General features: G+C 35.4%; 1 protein-coding gene across 6 annotated transcripts in view; it reads right to left on the bottom strand.

Annotated features, from left to right (window-relative positions):
- Positions 1–19,360, bottom strand: part of VCAN (versican) — a 101,582-nt gene that overhangs the window by 70,890 nt on the left and 11,332 nt on the right. For all 6 annotated transcript variants that reach the window (XM_034441231.3, XM_087885860.1, XM_034441230.2 and 3 more), the window contains exons 2-3: positions 13,690–13,756; positions 2,252–2,629 (exon numbers count right to left, since the gene is read on the bottom strand). In XM_034441231.3, coding sequence (XP_034297122.2) covers positions 2,252–2,629; positions 13,690–13,750 — 439 coding nt within the window. In that variant the 5' untranslated portion in view covers positions 13,751–13,756. The remainder of the gene's footprint in view (positions 1–2,251; positions 2,630–13,689; positions 13,757–19,360) is intronic.

The following is a 19,360-nucleotide window of genomic DNA, read 5'->3' as shown; positions in this document are numbered from 1 at the left end:
TATCCTTTCATAAGACCTCCCTTTCCCAAAGTTCAAAGTCTCCACCAAAAGTTGGCTTCACATGAAGTACAAGTATATCAAATTGGCACCATGAGTGCATAGAGCTTTTTCAGCAGCTGTATTGCATTATTGGCTATTCATTTGATGTCTAAATGGCTTAGATCCTTTACACATCTTCCAAGCTTGGTCTATAGTGTATACACATCTTTAATTTATTAATGAAAAGATAAAAAGGAGTGAGAGATGGGATGGATGTTTCACAGCAGAGAAAGTAGAGAATGCAAAGAACTCTGTGTGCTTGGGAAGCAATGAACTCTCTTCATTGTACAAAAATTCAATGTGTGAATCTTTTGCGCTTATACAATAATGTGGTTCCAAAAGAAACATGATATGAATGCAGAAAAATCTAAGATAGTTCAAAGTGCAAAGAAAGCGCTTAAAGAGAGATAAAATGAGACAGGAAAGCATGAAATTAAATAAATAGACGACTGCAACATATGCAAGAGATGATCAGTACAGAGACGCATTTCATGGAATAATGAGATTCAAGTTTAGCAGACTTGGAATAAGAATGAAAAATGTAGTCTATTGAGAAAGGAAAGATAAAGTAAACATGGAATAAAGAAAATAAGAGATTAATTAGCAACAATAATTTGAATACAGACTTCAGCACTATGCAGGTCTAAATTAAATTGTTCTCTGCATAAAAGTAGTTAAGAAATACACACTTCAAACTTTTGTCAGTAGCTTTAAAATGATACAGAATTTCTACATATTTGATCACATTTTAAAAATTCCCATGGGCTAATTGCCCCTATTTTTAGCAGCACATAAAGAAAATAAACAAACTGCAACAAAGGAACTTTTTCCAAATTGAAAAAATGGAAGATGTTTGCTTTTTATATTCTGTCTCCCTTTTCCAATATCCATTTTCTCTTTTTGCTACTTAATCCTTCTCATGTGCTGCTAATTCAAATACAAGAAGGAGGCAGATTTCCATGAAAACAGCCCATCTCCTTACATTTGTCAGGGAGACACGGAAAGGTTGATATATTGCTGACACTCTGACTTAATGAGGTTGTAAAAAAGAAAAGAAAAGCTACACATAAAGATGTCACCTGCCACCCCCTGGCAGTCTAGACCTGCACAAATCTTTTGAAGTTGTCCTGAAAGTCTTGAATTTCCAAAGGACAGTTATTTTAATGTTGTATTCTACTTGGCTTGAAGGACAGATTAACTGTTGGAACTCATGGGAGGGCATGGTTGATCTAACAAAAGCAACTGAAATTGACTCGGAAACTGCTCTGCCAATTGGTGGTGATGGGAAAGAAACTACCTTTGAGATTCAATGCATCTAAACAGGAAACATAACAAGGGACAGACCTCATTTCAGGGAGGGAAGGCAGGATTTAGTGAATTTCCTAGTTCGGTAATATCTAAGTGAAACTGCACCAATGTTTCCCAACTAGGAATACTGGTATTGCTGGGGAGATGCTACATTCATCACAATTATTAAAGAACTTCTTTCTACAAGTCCCTCGTCAATCTATAAATGTGAAACCTGGAGAAGGTTCTTGGATGAGGAGGGAAAGGAAAACAAAGAAAGTCCAGTTGCCTTTTGAAAACCACCTTTGAGACAACCATGACATGGATGACTGAGAATTTTTCATAGACATCAACAATTTCTGGTTTCTCCATATGCTATACTTAAGATTCAGAAACTGAATGATGCAAGTATAAAATCTGTTATACCTCACTAACAATTGAACGCTACCTGTCTGATATGAATATCCTATCCTGTGCAATAAAGCTACCCTACTTAGCTACCCTACTACAGAATCTGAAGAGTCTCTATGGCATCTACAATCAGTTGGAGATATTATAGTCATTCTTAATCCAATTATAAACTTCAGGTGCCTTCTCATTCGCTTGCCAGGCTAGAGAAATATCTTGTGAAGCCTTCTTCAGTCTGTTGCTTTCTACTTGCATTAGACTGATTTACATCCTGCAGGATGTCAGGTTGGCCAAGGCTGAACTACTAACTATGCCAGTTGAACTTAATGGGAGCCCTCAAAGACAACAGAGGAAAAGGTCTGATAAATCATATTCTTACTGACCCTAAGTAAAACCACAAGAAAGAAAGATGGCATAAAACATTGCTGCCAAATTAGTATTTGTCTGCGAAGAATATTAAAGACTGTAATTTAAATTTCACAAAGAAATGTAAGAGCATGGTAAATGGAATTCTCACCATCAACCGCCAGTGAAACAATATCTTGGGTATCTTCAATGCCATACATTACATCACAGCGATAAATCCCAGCATCACTTGCACGTAACTTCACCATAGTCAATGATGCATCGCCAATGTCTTCTGGATGGCTTGGAACCGACACTCTTCCTTTGTAGCCTTGTCCAATCTTGATATTCCCATTCTGGGCCACCAACACTGTGGTTTCTTTGAGATCTTTTCCACCTATGTCCTGTTCAATCTTTGACCACTTAATCCGGAGAAACTCACTTACGTTGTGATAGCTTGGAGGCAAAGTTGGCAAAGTTGAAAAAAAGCATGGGAGAGTGGCTCTTCCAGAGAGTGAGCCCTTCACTGGTGGACTTTTCTCCACTTTCACTGAAAGAAACAACAGTGTATGAGTGAAGTAGTAAAAGTTGATCTACATTCAATCCATAAGGCAGGGATAGTAGGATTTTCCCTTCTCTTTGCAACTCAAGCAGCAGCCAAAGTGAGAGGAAAATGATAGACAAAGAGGCATACTGATTTTACCATTGTAAACTAAAAATCATAAACAAATGCAAGATGATGAACATTTAAAGAAAATACACATTTGACCCTAAGCACTGGCTCAAATCACATTTCAAAATTTCTAGGACCTGGTGAAGTCAACATTCAACAAAGAATAATCAAACTGATAATGGAGATGACAAACAGAATATGTGCAGGTAGTCCTTGACTTGTAATTATTTAACGACAGCCTTGGAAAAAGTGAGTTATGACCTGTAAAACACCTATAATCATCACACCACCCCTATAGTCACCTGATCACAGTTCAGGCACTTGGCACCTGGCTTGCATGTAGGACTGGTTGCATATGCCTGCAGTCACATGACTGTGATTTGCTACCCTCTTTTGCTGATTTCCAATTGAGAAAGTTGGCTGTGCTTAACAGACGCTGTAAAAATTGTCAATTGAATCTGACTTGGCTTACGACACAATAACTTATGACAGAAATTCTGGCCCTAATTGTAGTTGAGAACCTTGTACACCATACCGTTTTCTCTTTAAAAGCTGTACTGTGAGAAGAACCAACATTTAATTTAATATACGGGCTTCTAATGGAAAGTTTAGGTATACGCTTGGAACTAATCTGTGCAGGAGTCTAGTTCATACTTTAAACATGGCAAGATACTTTATCTGGATCTCCTTCAGGATTTCAACGGAAGAGAAGACCATTGAAATTCAATGATCCCAATAAAAATTTATGATCTGGCTTTTTCTCCACTCTGAACAGCTGGCTTGGTAAAAACAAATCCATTCCTTGCTTGTGTCCTGCTGATAGCACATAAATCCAATATTTAAATGTAAGGCATGAAGGACATTTGCCAAAAGCAAGTGAAAAAAATTAGCCAGTAAGGTCTGTGGACCAAGGATATTATTGAGTTGGTTTACGTTACAGCAAAATAAATGATGGAGTAATTCTATGCAAGAGTTAATTCATATTTACCATATATCCTAAGAAAAAAGGAACATTTTCTTTCTTTTCAGAAAAATATTTCAGACAGCCAGTTGTTCCTGTTTAATTATTTCCTTTCCAACCTCAGGGCTTAACAGATCACTCAAATAAAATATTCCTCAGTAGTTTGGAGGGAGGGAGGGAGGGGAAAAATAAGAACTATGGGTGGTTCCTACATGATTAAAGAACTTTTATCATCATTTTATATCTCTCCAGCTGCAAACATTTTACAGCAGACTGTTTCCATCCAATATTAGTATATGGCTAAGGATAGCATTGGCTACTGTTCATACAACCTGCCTACTGTGCATCTGGAACAGGAACTACATATTTGCTACTTCTACCAATCCTTAACCCCTCATGAATTTATTCAATGTGGTTTGACAGATTAAGATATAAAAGCAGGCTCTGCCCTTATTTTCTTTTAATTTATTGAGAGTAATTGAGAAACAGACATATCTATAAATGCCTATCTCTAGCACAAAATGAGCACTGCTTATTTGCAAAAATAACTTCTTTTCTTTTTTAAAATCTGTATGCTTAGAAATGCAGGATACACAAGGAGGGTGTTAGATTAATTATATATAGGTGAGAATTTAAAAAAAAAATAAGTTGAGAGAAGGAATTAAAGAAAAGTTACCATGAATCCTCCACACAATGAAAGAGCAAAGATACTGCTAAGATTGTGCACATGACATCTATTGTTGGAGGGTGTCAAAAAATAATAATCAGAGTGATGGCTATGATCATGCAGTAGTAGTCACCTTTTTTTACTTTTTTGATATCCTGTCCCCCTATAGACATGCTAGCTTATGCTGTCCCAAAATACTTTGTTTAAGTGAAGGGTAACATACTGTCTTCTCCAAAAATAGGCAAAACATTAAAAACTGAGTCATACTTTAACACTGGCAACAGAACAGTACTCTCCACTGCATTTGAAAGTTGCAGAGTCATGTATGAGTCATAACCTCTAATGATAACTGACATGATTAAACATAATGTGTCATAATAGTGAAATATTATTGCCTGTTACATAACATGGAGCTCTGACCCTTCTATTTTTCTTAGCAGCTGCCTCCTCCTGCAAAGGTACAATCTGCAAAAACAGCCCCATCACTTAGCAGCCAATGTTTTGTTGCAATGGCTGTCCAGTTTTGTAGTCCAGATCTATTAGCCCTAATATGACCAGTCTGTAATGTTAGTATTACGCATTATTCTAACATTGTAAAAGATGTTGGTCTGAGAAAAATGGAAGATCAATTCTGTAGAGCACAGGCAGAACAGGCATGGATGGATGGAAAGGGAGGGAGGGAGGGAGGAAGGATGGATGGAAGGAAGGAAGGAAGGAAGGAAACAGGTTCTACTTCTCCCCATCTTAGGTGACCATGATTATCCTGAGGTCTGATCTGTGCTACTTAAAAACACTGTTACTAAATGTAACTCTTTGGAACAAAGGGGAACAATAGGAGCATAGTGTACAGACTATATGATTAAAAAAAGTATGTGGGAATCCAGAAGAGCTTCTCCTCATGATCATGGCCAAATTGTAATCTTAAATTATATCAGATTCTTAATTAAAGCCATTAAGCTCAAAATGAATCTGTATTAACTGTAAATGATATCTCTCCAAATGAAAGTGTCTTGAGGCAGCAAGGCAACATCAGAATAGTCCCTTTTTACCCAGAAAATGGTTGCATATCAGCATCACACCAAAACAGATGCCAAAGGAGATTCCCTGGCAGGCCATAGAGGAGAAAAGAGAAAACTAAAGCTTGCAAAGTTACATTATGGGGAATCTAGAGGATATAAATTGTCCTCAAGTTATGACCACAATTGGAACTGGAATTTCAGTCACTACATGATAGTGTTATTAAACAAGTCATCACCAGATGACTGCAGCCAATGTATATCACCACAGTCTTAAAGAATCAAATGGCTGTTAAATGAATCATACAGTCTTTAAATGAATCCAATTGACTTTGCTTTTTTGGAAACCAGCTAGGAAGGTCACAAATCACAATTATGTCACCACAATATGCTGCAACCACGTGAACCGGTTGCCAAGTACCGAAATCGCAATCACTGTGGTGGCTAATGTATCTAAGAATGTCCTTTTTTCCTAAATCACTTTTTCTAAGACCATTGCAAAATTGAACTGCCATTAAACAACTGGTTGTAAATCGAGGACTACAAGAGTAGGAAGTAAGAATATATGGAACAGAGTTAACTGAACTGCTTCTGTTCAACAGGAGCTGCTGACAGGTTAAGTGAATTGCTTTCTGATAGCCAGATTAAATGCATGCAGGCTACTATTTCAGTTATTTGCAATCATGCTAAAACAATAGCCAAGGCAAGTGAGAATACTGATAACAATAGACTAAAAGCTGAAGAAGCAAAATCACCCTGACTGGTCTTAAAGGTAACCTTGGAAAGCCAAACCACTTCAGAAAGCTCATTTAGCAGCAGGTCTGCAAGGAAATTGGTTCATCAGATTGTGAATTAATAATTGAGGTTACTGAAAATGACTGCATGAGAGACAAGAGTTAGGTGTCTCAGTAGATTTTCCCTTGGATTATAAGGAGCATTTTTATAATATATGAGTTTACTTATATCTGGACCACTGACATATAATCAATAGTTACAGGATCTGACTTTTTAACTTAGAAAGAGAACAAGAGAAAATACCAAATGAGGAAGAAAAAGGAAGGGAGAACAGCCCAGAAATCATTAGTGATGAAGATAAAGAAAAAAAATATTCATTGATTGTTGCTCAATATGATTCAGAATTAAAGAACTATCTGTCATCAGCATAATTTGGGTTGCTTGATCTGATTAACAACAAGGTCAAACAATCTTTCTTATTCAGCTACTCTGAGCAACATGCATTGATCTGAATTTTAAATAATCTAGCATTTCTAGTTTCAAATAATCTATTTGTGAGATTATGGAGTTCTACATTTTGAGACAACTGATACTGGGGAAAGATTGTGCTTTTTTTAAAAAAAAAAGTAAGCAGAAAAGCATTGATAGGGGTTTTACAAAATAAGCAATGAAGGAGCAGCTTAATAGAAAGGTTTTTCTCTGTACTAGGAGTAGATGCTAGGATCAACCACAGATCTGAAAGGTTGCAGGTTCTGTTCATATAAAATTAAGCAACTTCTTTCCATGTAGATAAACTATAGAAACCATTGCCATGAAAAGAGCCTTGGTGGCGCAGCAGACTAAAGTGCTGTTAAATAGCACCAACTGCTTGCAATTACTGCAAGTTCAAATCTCACCAAGCTCAAGATTGACTCAGCCTTCCATCCTTGAGGTAGGTAAAATGAGGACTCGGATTGTGGGAGCAATAAGCTGACTTTGTATAAAAAAGAATACCGCTTGGGGGAGGGCCCAAAGCCCTACTAAGCAGGTATATACAAAAGTATGAAGGCTACTGTTTTAACACATTGTAAGACGTCCTGAGTCGGCATATAAAGGAGAAGGGCGGCATATAAATCGAACCAATAAATAAATCGAACCAATAAAAGATGACAACCAGACTGAATGGGCATTAGTTAAATTAATCCTTTCAGGCCATGGTAGCTATGAACTAATGTCAAGTCTAGAATCAGTAATATTTGTAAACTATTAGTTATTGGATCTGAAAGCAGAAAAATGATACTTCTCTTAAGCCCTTTTGTGATCTAATATAGGAACAAGATGCTGAACCAAACAGATTGCTAATCTAATACAGCACTGTCAGCAGCAAGAACATAACATAAACATGGGGACAAATCCCATAAATGGAACAATTACACAATGATGTCTAATGCAACTATCTAAATCACATAATCTGCAGGCTAATGACATAATGCAGGGACACCATTTGCCCTGGTTGCCTTCCTATGGCTGACTCTGAACAGCGTCCTTTGTTTTAGTGCTCCATAGTTTTTACATATAAACAGAGAGAAAAAAATTGACGTGTGTGTGTGTGTGTGTGTGTGTGTGTGTGTGTGTGTGTGTGTAATATAATCTTAGGAAGTCCCCACAATATTTATGAATGAACCTTATGGGAATCGTGATTAATTTTTCATCATGAATGACAGTCACTAAATAATAGCTGCTAATAGTGTCTGATAGCTATCCACACTACTACTACAATTGTAATCTGTCAAACCACATTGAATAAATTCATCAGGAGTTAAAGATTGGTAGAACTAGCAAATACCCTATTTTTCAGAGTATAAGATGCACCTTTTTCTCCCCCTAAAAGGGGGTGAAAATTTAGGTGCGTCTTATACACTGAATGTAGCCTCAGCGACAGCACAGCCTAATTAGCACAAGTTGATTGGATCGGCCTTCAGACTTTCAGCTGATTTGCTCTCAGCTGTTTTGCGCAGGGCTCTGCTGCTTGCTGCAAAGAGGTATATTCCTGGAGCAGATTTTTTTTCCTTGTGCTAATCAAACTATGCTGAAAACAAAAATGAAAGTAAAGCAGGCTGTTTGCTGTAAGAGGCAAAATTGCTCAGAGGCAAAGGGAGATTTCTTTTTCTTCTTTTCCTCACCAAAAAAGATAGGTCTGTCTTATACTCCGGTGCGTCTTATACTCCGAAAAATACGGTATGTCCTGAAAATCAGGAACACAATTTTTATCACCATATTCCTTCTGATGTTAATCAGAATCCCAGCTTCCCTTTATAGGCAGTCTCAATCTCTAGCCTTTATTATGCAAAATTTATCCTTTTAAGCATTGTATCTTCATTTCTAAAAACGTGATATTTCTTTTTGAATTTTATACTAACACATTTTCTAAGGATTGAAAGGGGAAAAAAGAGCTTTCCCTAGAAAGTCTACCTTACGCTAAGTTGTGACCTTAGTGTAGAAACAATCTATTGAATTCAGATGGAACAGGTGTCAGGTATGACCAACAGAGTGTTTATCATTACTTTGTTTAATCAGCCCACTATAGCAACATCAGATCTGACCATTAATTACATCAAATTGTATTAGTATAGCAATGCATGTTGCACGTAAATCTATCTGTACTCAAAATTCAATTGTTTTAGGCAATAGTTTAGGCAACTATGGCCCCTTTACAACCTATGGAATGAAATGTATGACAATTGAGAGGCACTTGTATTGTACGTCCTATGTAAGTACTATCTAAGCAGCCATACCATCAACACCATTATATAATTCTGGGAAAGATATACTAACACTATTCATATGATTTACAATTACAAAACCTCAACTTGTAATCCAACAGCCCCACATCTAAGGAAAGATAGGTCTTTCCTTGAGTTTTCCTTTTATCTTCTTAAAGACAGTTTGCACATAACTACGAATCTTCTCTAACTAAAGCAACTCCAATTCCCAAACCAAAGCTTTGCGAGTTGACAAAATGTGTTAAACATCCAGTAGAGGTGCATTAAAATAAAGGCCACTGACCTTAAAATAAACTGAAATGTTACTAACCAAAGTTAGCTACCTCAAATTATTAAGAATCTTATTCCAAGATTACTATGGAGGCACAGTGGTTAGAATGCAGTATTGCAGGCTAATTCTGCCGACTGCCAGCAGTTCAAATGTCACTGGCTCAAAGTTGACTCAATCTTCCATCCTTCCGAGGTCAGTAAAATGAGGACCCAGATTATTGAGGGCAATATGCTGACTCTGTAAACCGCTTAGAGTGTGAAGCGGTATATAAATCTACTGTATTTTTAGGAGTATAAGATGTACCTTTTTCCCCCAAAAAAGAGAGTGAAAATCTGGGTGCATCTTATACTCCAAATGTAGCCCGGCCCAGCCTCTCAAATGGAGGTTTCAGAGGCTGAAAAAAGCCTCAGAAATGAAGCTTCAGAAAAAAGCCTCCAAACAGAGCTTCAGAAAAAAAGCCTCTGAAAGGAAGCTTCAGAAAAAAAGTCTCCAACAGAGCTTCAGAAAAAAAAGCTTTTTTTTTTTTTTGAAGCTCTGTTTTGGAGGCTTTCAGAGGCAGAAAAAAAGTTTTTTCTGAAACAGAGTTTCAGAGATTTCAGAGGCTAGAAAAAAAGCAAGGCACAGAGCTCACAACAAATGAATCTATTGCTAAAATTCACCTCTGGAAACAGCTGATTGCGGGTATTCCGGGAGGCCTATCCACCCCCAATCAGCTTTTTTCTTATTTTCCTCCCCCAAAACTAAAGTGCAGCTTATACTCCAGTGTGTCTTATACTCCGAAAAATACAGTAAGTGCTATTCCTATTGCTAATACTCTTATAAAACAATTTTCTAGAATGATACAGCAAGCCTTGGACTTTGCTCTCTCCTACCTCTCAAAGACAAAACTGTTTTTTCTCAAAGAGAGGCTTCAGAATGGAAGGAATAATTTCCAAGGTGGGATATTCAAACCAATCCATCAAAGTCTTAAATATCCTGTCAGGTAACTTCCAGGTGATTCTTATGCTAATATTGCTTGTTTAGTTTAAAGCTATGTCATTTTTTTTTTAAAAACCCCATCATGGAATGTGGATTCAGTCTGCCTGTGTTTAGGCATGTCCCTTAAATAAAGGAATGATCTACCAAATGGTAGAGGAGGCCAGATCTGTCGTTGATTGTACAAAAAACTTTAAAATAAATCAATCAGCAGGTCTTGTACTACCTCTTTGAAGTGCTGAATTGTTATCAAAATTCTCAATCCAATCTCAAAATATCTGCTATAAAAAACCCAAACTTAAAGTAGAAAAATATAAGAAGCACAAGGCATAGATAGGTTCAAAATCTTCAAAATCAGCAGACCTTTTGGTGTCTACACAAATAGTTCTTTCTTGGCAAATACTGAAATGATACATGACCACTTCTTCCCAGATTTTTTTTTTAAAAAAAACTGATTTATTTTACCAAGCTAGTCTACAGTTCTGGAATTTCATTGTGATCACCCATCTGAGTGTTCCCCTGCTTAATTTTTTAAGATCAGCAATGCTGCCAACTTATGGCATATAAAAAATACACAACTTTTCAGCTTCTTTCTTATTTTGACATTCTGCCCAGTAAGCAATGCCAAATTATAATGAATAGCTTTAAAATATATATATTGGATTTTAAGGACTTGCTGCATGAATCTTTGTGAGTTATTAATATCCTATCTATATATATATCAGCCAAATTTGACAATAGCAACCTAATGTGTATTGCGTGAACTGAAAATACAAACTTCAAAGTTCTATGCTACTTTATTTACAAGGATCTAATAAAGTTCCAGCAATAATATCGATTGTAAATACATTGTTCAGAAAGGGCAAAAGGCATTTATTCACCTGAGCCCATTTATTGTTTATGAAATACCATTATTATTAAAAGCACCTACGTATATTATATTTCAACAGCCTAATAACACATGTTCCTAAAATAGTTTAGTTTTTAAAATGTCATCTCATATATATTCAAGTCCATTCAACTTTTTTGTGAATCATATTCTACCTTACACAGTGCAAAGAAATGCTCCCTACAAATGCACCCTGAAACATTGGGCACACCTCAAATGATACTATACTATCTAAATAGCCTGTATTGAATTCCCTTTATATGAAGTTGTAAGAATATTCTATTTAAGATCAACCTGTTTCTGTACAAATTGATAAAGTAGATATTCCATGTACTTGCAAAAACTTGCTCAGAGCTTGTCAGAGAAGGCAATAAATTTAATCTTAACAAAAAACTCTTTGTTCTAACAGATGGCTTACAATCTGAGTTACTGTATAAGAAAGGAGGGGAGGGTAAATCAGGCATAGTGATGGATCAGTTACTCTTTAAATTCTCACTGTAAATCATGGAAAGCTAGCCAAATGTACATTCCATCTGCAGCGATAGTATTTACAATAGCATATACATCTAAATGTAGATGCATGAAATTACCCATGTACACATATACATGACTTGGAAAGCATTTCATTGCATTCTTTGGTTATTCATTAAAACTCACCAATTTTCTGCAAACATACTTCAAAGAGCTACACAGTCTACAATTAAGACTTCTAGGATTCATCTAAAACTACTTTCCTTAAGTATGTACAGAAAAGGAAATAAAATTTCACCTAGTAGTTCTATCAACTCACCAATCAAACTAATTATGCACATAGATCTATTTACACAAAAGCTGATGTATGTAGAATAAACATGGTATTTATATTGCTGAGTATCTCAATGTATTATTAAGAAACAATCAAACCCAATACTATTGAATGATTAGACTATATAAAGACATTATCCATCACAGTTTTGCCAATTCATAGGGCTGCTTAAATAATACAAATACTGTCATTTAAATATCAAGGTGGATACATCTCCAAAAATTCCTTTCAGCCAATCCAAGGGCCTTTTCAGACTGCCTATGTATGCATGGCATGCTCATACATAGAAGATGCTTCTGCAGTGAGTTGCCACAACACTTTGACAAGCAGCACTTGTGGTACTGAAAGAAATGAAGAATCTAAAGAAAACGATGTGTACAGCCTTATTATCAATAGACTTCCCTTTGGGTTATTGTCTTACATAATTCTTACCTTTCTATAGTTAACTATGTTGAGTCCATATACTGTAAGCAGCTACACTTTGCTGTTAAAGCTTGGGACTCAACTAAAAACTGCTCATAAACCTTAATAGCAAAACTCAAATGCAATAAGAAATTTTAAAAAGTTTAACTACAGCAAGCCTCAGAAAAGGAACCATCCACAGGGAAGGTCAAAAAAGTCAAGATAGTGAGTATAATTGCATGGCTGAAGCTCCACTCATTTGTACATCCATTTATAGATTTTACATGTATATGCAAAAGGAAAGGACTTTGATAATCAGTTGGTGATTACCATTATATCTTTCCTTTACCACACAGGCTCTGTTGTCTATAGAGTTTTTCAACTCTATCCTAGATACAAGTTTCTCTAAGTTTGATGATATTAAATCACAACAAATTGTTCTTTGTTGAGAACAACTGAAAATTGTTCAAGTGGTATTAAATCACTTAACTTTATGCTTTTATACAAAATTAGATTAAAATAAATAGCATGCCTTTTACTGATTTGGGCAAGTGGGCACATTTAGACTTTTGAGTGGGTCACATACAGCCAATGTTTGTCATGGTTGCAAAATACTTTTTTCCTAGAAGCAAAAAAGCACTGAACTTTGAGGTCTGTTTTATTCTAAGGCACTGTTGGAAATAAAAGATTTTCTTGAAAGTAGTGCTTTAATGCACACTAAGTTCCCAGTCATTTTTTACAAATTAAAAAATCTTAAACTTGGGAGATACCAAAAATACTCCATTAAGCATATTGTCTCTCTGGGATACTTCGTGACTCTGGCTTTATTTAACCATGGAATAGACAAAGTATTGAAAAGTATCTGGAGATCAGCAAATGAATTAAATGGAATTTGAATTATAACTAGACCTTCTCACAAGTAAAACCAACCATTACCATAAACCTTCTATCAATCAATTCAGAGGGGGGTAGCTCCAAACTATAATACATCCAGTAGAAATACTAGTAATAGAAAATGGTAATAATAGTCATACAAGTACTGAAAAACAATCACACATTCACATCACTAAAGTTGTAACAACAGGCCTTCTACATGAGAAAACCTTCTGTAAAATAAGAATAAATTATGATTATAATTTTTTTAAAAAAGTTTTATTTTTACATTTCAGTAATTAAAGCAGAGACCTTTAGTGGTTAAGGCAACAGGCTAGAAACCAGGAGACAATGAGTTCTAGTCTCACTTTCACCATAAAGTTGACTAGGTGATGGATGGCATATAAATTTAACTAATAAATAAAATATATTGTTATATCTCTCCAATTAATAACTGCAGAATAACTGATACATTTTCACTACCAAAAATTATCAATTCTTTTTCAGAAGTCAGTTTCAATATGACAGCAATCTCCCTCCCTCCCTCCCTCCCTCCCTCCCTCCTCTCTTTCTCTCCTTACCTTTGCGGAGAGCACATGTTATGGATAAGGTCCAATATATCCACAAGAAATGTTTAAACATTTTGACCTAAAAAATAGAACAGAAAATAATCACAATGTATATTTTCATAATCTTATAAAACAATCACAGTAAATATCTTGATAATGGTTAAAGAACCTGGCTAAAAATTAGGACACTGAGAGTTCTAATTCTGCTTTACGCATGGAAGCCAGCTAGGTGATTTTGGGTCAGTCGTTTTCGGTCCTCCTAACACACTTCACAGGTTTGTAAAATAAAATTTTAAAAAATCTAAAGATTAAAATGAACTATCTTACACCAACTGTTACTGTCTAACAGATAATAAAGTTTGACTTTTTTTTTGGCAAAATGAATTCATTAGTCCCTTAATTATGACCCATGCTATGAAGCTGGCAACATTTATACAAAAGCGAGAATAACAAAATTAGCTTAAGGCCTCAATTGGTCTCTAGACATGGAAGGCTGGATGAACCATCCAGGAGACAAGTTCAAGAGATGGGACTATCCCAGCTCAGAAATGTCTTTCTCGGGCCATCTCTTTGCCTATCTCTCCCATGCTCTGTGCTAAGAAAAGCAGATCCTTCTTCAGGAAGAAGAAAGCAATGAGTATGAGTTGGAGAGAAATTGATAAACTAATTGCCAGGAATGTTATATTTCTTAGTCTTAGACATTGGATTCTCTCTGTGTGAAAAAAAAAATTTTTTTTGAGAAAGAAGAGTTGTTGAGGCCTAGGAAGAGGGAAAAGAAGTTGACAGGCCAAAATGAAATCTGTGTGTCTTAAATGGTGAACTGAATATTCCTCAAAGTCCCTCAGTATAGCAGGGATTTTATTGACCAGATTATATATACGCATTCACAGATGTGTGTGCCTACACACTTATATGATTAGGCAACCTGAGACATGTTTTTTTTCAAAACCACATTTTAACTTGCTTTTATCCATTATGATAGAAGTGCCATAGAAGTTTGCTGGAAATGTTTTGAGCATAAAGGGACTACATATAAGCATGTATCAAAATCTACTCTATAACAAACAATCTGGACTTCATTCCCCTCTGGAAAAATGATTCACAAAGAAATGTAACCACCCAAATTAGGCCTTTTTGAGATGACTGGAAATTATAACTGTGCCAAAAAACCTCCATTTAAAGAAGCCAGAAAATGACTTAATCTATTCAAGTCAATGGGATTTCATAATTGACTTCAACATGACATGGCAACTATATTTACTTTTTTCCCATCATTTGTAAAAAAAAAAAAAAAAAAGGAATAAATTATAGAAATACTGAACAAGCTGCCAAACCATATTTGGATAAAATTGTGCTGACACATTTATATATGGCTAAGTTCCTTTCCCTTAAGAATCCTGAAGCTCAACATCAAAGCTTAGTTTCAAAATATTTTTCAGTGCAGTCATACGCCAGATATAATTGATATGGGCAATTACTCATGCTGACTAGTCAACTGCCATTGGGAATGATTGGAATGATCAACTAAAGATAACTTAATTATTAGTGAGTTTGAGTCAATCAATGAATTAATTTATAATTAAGGTTCCATACATTTCCATCAGGATAAAAATAATAGTAAGGAAGCATACTTATTTTTGCTCTAAGCTGTTTGCCAGCAAGTATAATTTTAAGAGAGACTCAAGGATGAAAGGATCTAAGCCTCTTTTAAGATGCTCTTTGCTATCTACCATTCTTATATTAACATTTTTAGGTTTTTAAAAATAAATAAGCTGTCCTGTTAATTAGTGGCATATATTTGGATGTTTAAAATATTATAATCATCTAAATATGTAACCAGCAACCATACACTTGATTCTTCTGTGGGACCATCAACCCAACTTTGTGGATTGATGGTCCCACAAAGGATTTTTCAATAAAAATCCAAAGGAATTATAGTTGAATGGCTATTTCAGGTAATTGTAAGCATGTAGGACAAGTCAGTGTTTTCAATGAAAAGTCCATCTTGTGAAAAAGACTAAATCCACACTAAGAACAGAAAGGAAATAAGAAATAGCATTGCTTATAGAAAGGACTCAAGATTCTAGTGAATAATATTGTATAGCTGGGAAATGGCAAAAAAGGATTACAAAAATATTCAGTGGGTTCTCTAAGAAAAGAGTACAATATGGGTAGAAGCTGCCTTAGGGTGTAGGGAAGGCAAACAAAGGGAATTATAGGTAGTCCTCAACTTAAAACCATTTATTTAATAACCATTAGCAATTACATCAGCACTGAAAAGACCTGTCCTCACACTTATGACCATTGCCACATCCTTATGATCACTTGGACAAAATTTGGACAATTGGCAACCAACATATATTTACAATTGATACAGCATCCAGTGGTCATGTGATCACTGTTTAGGATGCTTCCTGACATCTTTCAATAAGCAAAGCTAATACAGGAAAACTTGTTTAACGACCATGCAATTCTTTTAACAACTGCAGTGATTTGCTTCATAACCATGAAAAAAAGGTTATAAAATCATTTAACAGCCACCTTCCGTAGCAACAGAAATTCTGATTCCTATTATGATTGTAAATTGAAGAGGTAATCAGCTACCTATATTTATAATCAGGGTTTTTTTTTAACTGCTATTTCCTAATACTGTGGCTTTAAAACTTAAATCAGTTGGCTATTTTTTCTGCTCATTTCACTCTCCTATAAATCAATCCTTGCTATTTCCAGAAAATTATAATGCTGGGAAAGGTGAAAGGGAACAAAAGAGGACAACAAGCATTAAGGTGGACAGACTCAATTACAGTAGTGATGGGTAAACTGCATTAAGACTTGAAGGGCCAGGTTGGGATCAGATCATTCTCGATAAAATCTATTTATGTCACGGGTGTCAAACTGACAGCCTCCCGCAGGCCAAATGCGTCATATGCAGGCCACGCCCACCCCAGCTCCGCGAAAAATGTTGTGAAACATCACGTGACAGCAACGTGATGGTGTGAGTTTGTGATCTATATGGTCACTAAGAACTGACACCAACTTGATGGCACATAATTATGAATCAACCCAGATGTAATCCATTCTGGTAAATTGAGACTAGAATTATCCCTAAACTTTATATAGATAGTCCTCACCTTACAAACATTTGTTTAGTGACTGTTTGAAGTTACAGCAGCAGCAAAAAAAAGGGACTTGTCCATTGTAGACCCGTGGTCATGTGATCAAAATTCAGGCACTTGGCAACTAGAATGTATTTATGGCAGCTGAGTTCATATAATCACCATTTATAACCTTTCTAACCAGCTTTGGACAAGTTAAGTCAATGGGGGAAAGCCAGATTTACTTAATAACCTCATGAGTCACTAAATTGCAGTGATTCAATTAATAACAGTGGCAAAAAAAAGGTCATAAAATGGGCCATAACTCACATAACCTCTGCCTTGCTTAGCAATGGAAATGTTGGGCTGAGTTGTGGCTGTAGATCAAGAACTACCTGTATAGATTTCATAACTTCAGATACTTAATTCTGAATTTATGAAGTGCTGTAACTTCTTGAAGACTGAATTATTTCTGTATTATGTTCAAAATACAAAGCAAACTTCTCTCTTGATTATCGATTTTTTGTATGAATATTTACCGTATATCACTGCTGCTGTAACTTCAAACAGTTTGTAAGGTGAGGACTATCTATATAAAGTTTAGGGATAATTCTAGTCTCAATTTACCAGAATGATTACATTTGGGTTGATTCATGAATATGTGCCATCAAGTTGGTGTCAGTTCTTAGTGACCATATAGATCACAAAATTTCTGGATGTGAAATTTGAACCTAAAAGTAGGGAAATAAATGGTATGGACCTACCCTGGTTTGCCACTTTATAAGCATATAAAAACCTAACAGATTCTTTAGGCAGAGATAAGATCAGCTAAGAAAGCTAGAACTCTGCTTGAAGCTAATTTAGTCCAATTACTACATTCTTGCCAAAAATATGTCAGATTTTCACCACTTCAGAATTGCCCAGTATTTTCTTATTCCACATCATTGATCTTGGCAAGAATAGGACAAAACACAAATAGTTAAATGTTCACAATGGGATTGGGGAAAGTACCCCACAACTGAAGTTTCTGTAATTAATTTCACATTAAGTATTCATCCTTAGAATTCTACTGCTTTAAAGTAAATATGAGAATCAATGAAGAAAATTATTATATACGTATATTTTATGATGGAGTCATGGTATTTACAGTTTAAATGACACTGAATCCTACTAAAGTGGCTTTCAATGTACTGTAAATGCTGGAATAACCAATATTCCTTTTAATTCAAAACAGGAAAGTGCCTTCTAAGACCATTCTTATATTTATCTTAAAGCAATGCATACTTTGCAAATCAGAAGGCCTCTAGTTAGCTACAGCTTTCTTCCTTTTCTCCATCATACTGTTGGCTGGATCCAAACCCAAAGGTCATTTATCACATTTCCTAAAATATTCCTTATTTCAGGGAGCATTAAGGCAATACAATTGTATACTAATTTCAATATAAGAATAATTTTCACTCCCTGTAATAAGTGTAAAATATAACAGATGTTTCCAGACTTGATTTAAGGTGTTTTGTTTCTTCTAGTTTAAACAAAGAAATATGAAATCTGGATTATGTCTAAGGGCCACAAAAGAGCATACAGTTTTCTAATTAACTAAACAGCAACATGTTAAATCTCTAAGGCTGTGTTTGCTGAGCAAGCTGTGACCAAATATTTTCCAGGTATATCATTATCTAATATTTTATTTTATTATGCTAAACAAGTCAATGAAAGAAAATATGCACAAGAGCATTAAAGAATCAACACCTCAAAATTGATAAGCGCAGAAATGAAAAAGGGAAAAGAAAAAAAGCCAGCACATTATTTTATAAAGAATCACCAAAAATAATAGCTTTTTTAAAAAATCAACCATTATCAAGCAGTATATATCAATGTTCAAATGATGCAAATCAAAAGTATATTTCTACTTCCATCATTGCAGGAATAATTCTTTTATCCACCTTTATTCCTGAAGAATCCACAATTCTTCATAGCTGGATATTTACAAAATACTGATATACATTCAACAAAAATATATGGATTTTCAACATGCAATGATTGAGCCAGAATTGTTAACCACCCTGCTGACATCAGCCCCAAATGGATTAATAGCTCAAAACCAAATCAATAATTAGTCCCTTAATTACATCTCCAGCAGCATGAAGATTGCAATCTAACTAACCTTGCTAAAATTTCCTGTAGCAAATACAGGAAGCAACATTCTTGTTGCTTCTTAAACCTAGTATCACAATTTCACATAGTTTACTGCAATTTTCCTTTTGTTCGCCAAGACAAGACATTCACATTTCTATTTCCCAAGATTATATAATCAATACCATCAGTTAATAGCAGTTATATCTGGATGATGTCATTCTAGATAAAAAGTTCTAGACTGAGTGCCTTTGCTCAGTTTCCCCTGTTTGTTCCCTCTAGATCTGTTGTTCTTCAAACTGTTGAACTCTAAATCCCAGGGCCTCCAGCTGTTGGTTGTATTAACTGAGAAGTAATCCAATGCAGCTGGAAGACCTTAGGGTAATAAGAGTTTCTTAGATGATGACCGCCACTAGGCAAAAACAGAAAAAAACCTTTTTTTACTTGGATCTTAG

Source organism: Pantherophis guttatus, chromosome 2 (assembly GCF_059756535.1).
Source record: "Pantherophis guttatus breed Tessera chromosome 2, ASM5975653v1, whole genome shotgun sequence".
Taxonomy (NCBI): Eukaryota; Metazoa; Chordata; class Lepidosauria; order Squamata; family Colubridae; genus Pantherophis; species Pantherophis guttatus.
This window is presented reverse-complemented; position numbering and strand designations above follow the sequence as displayed.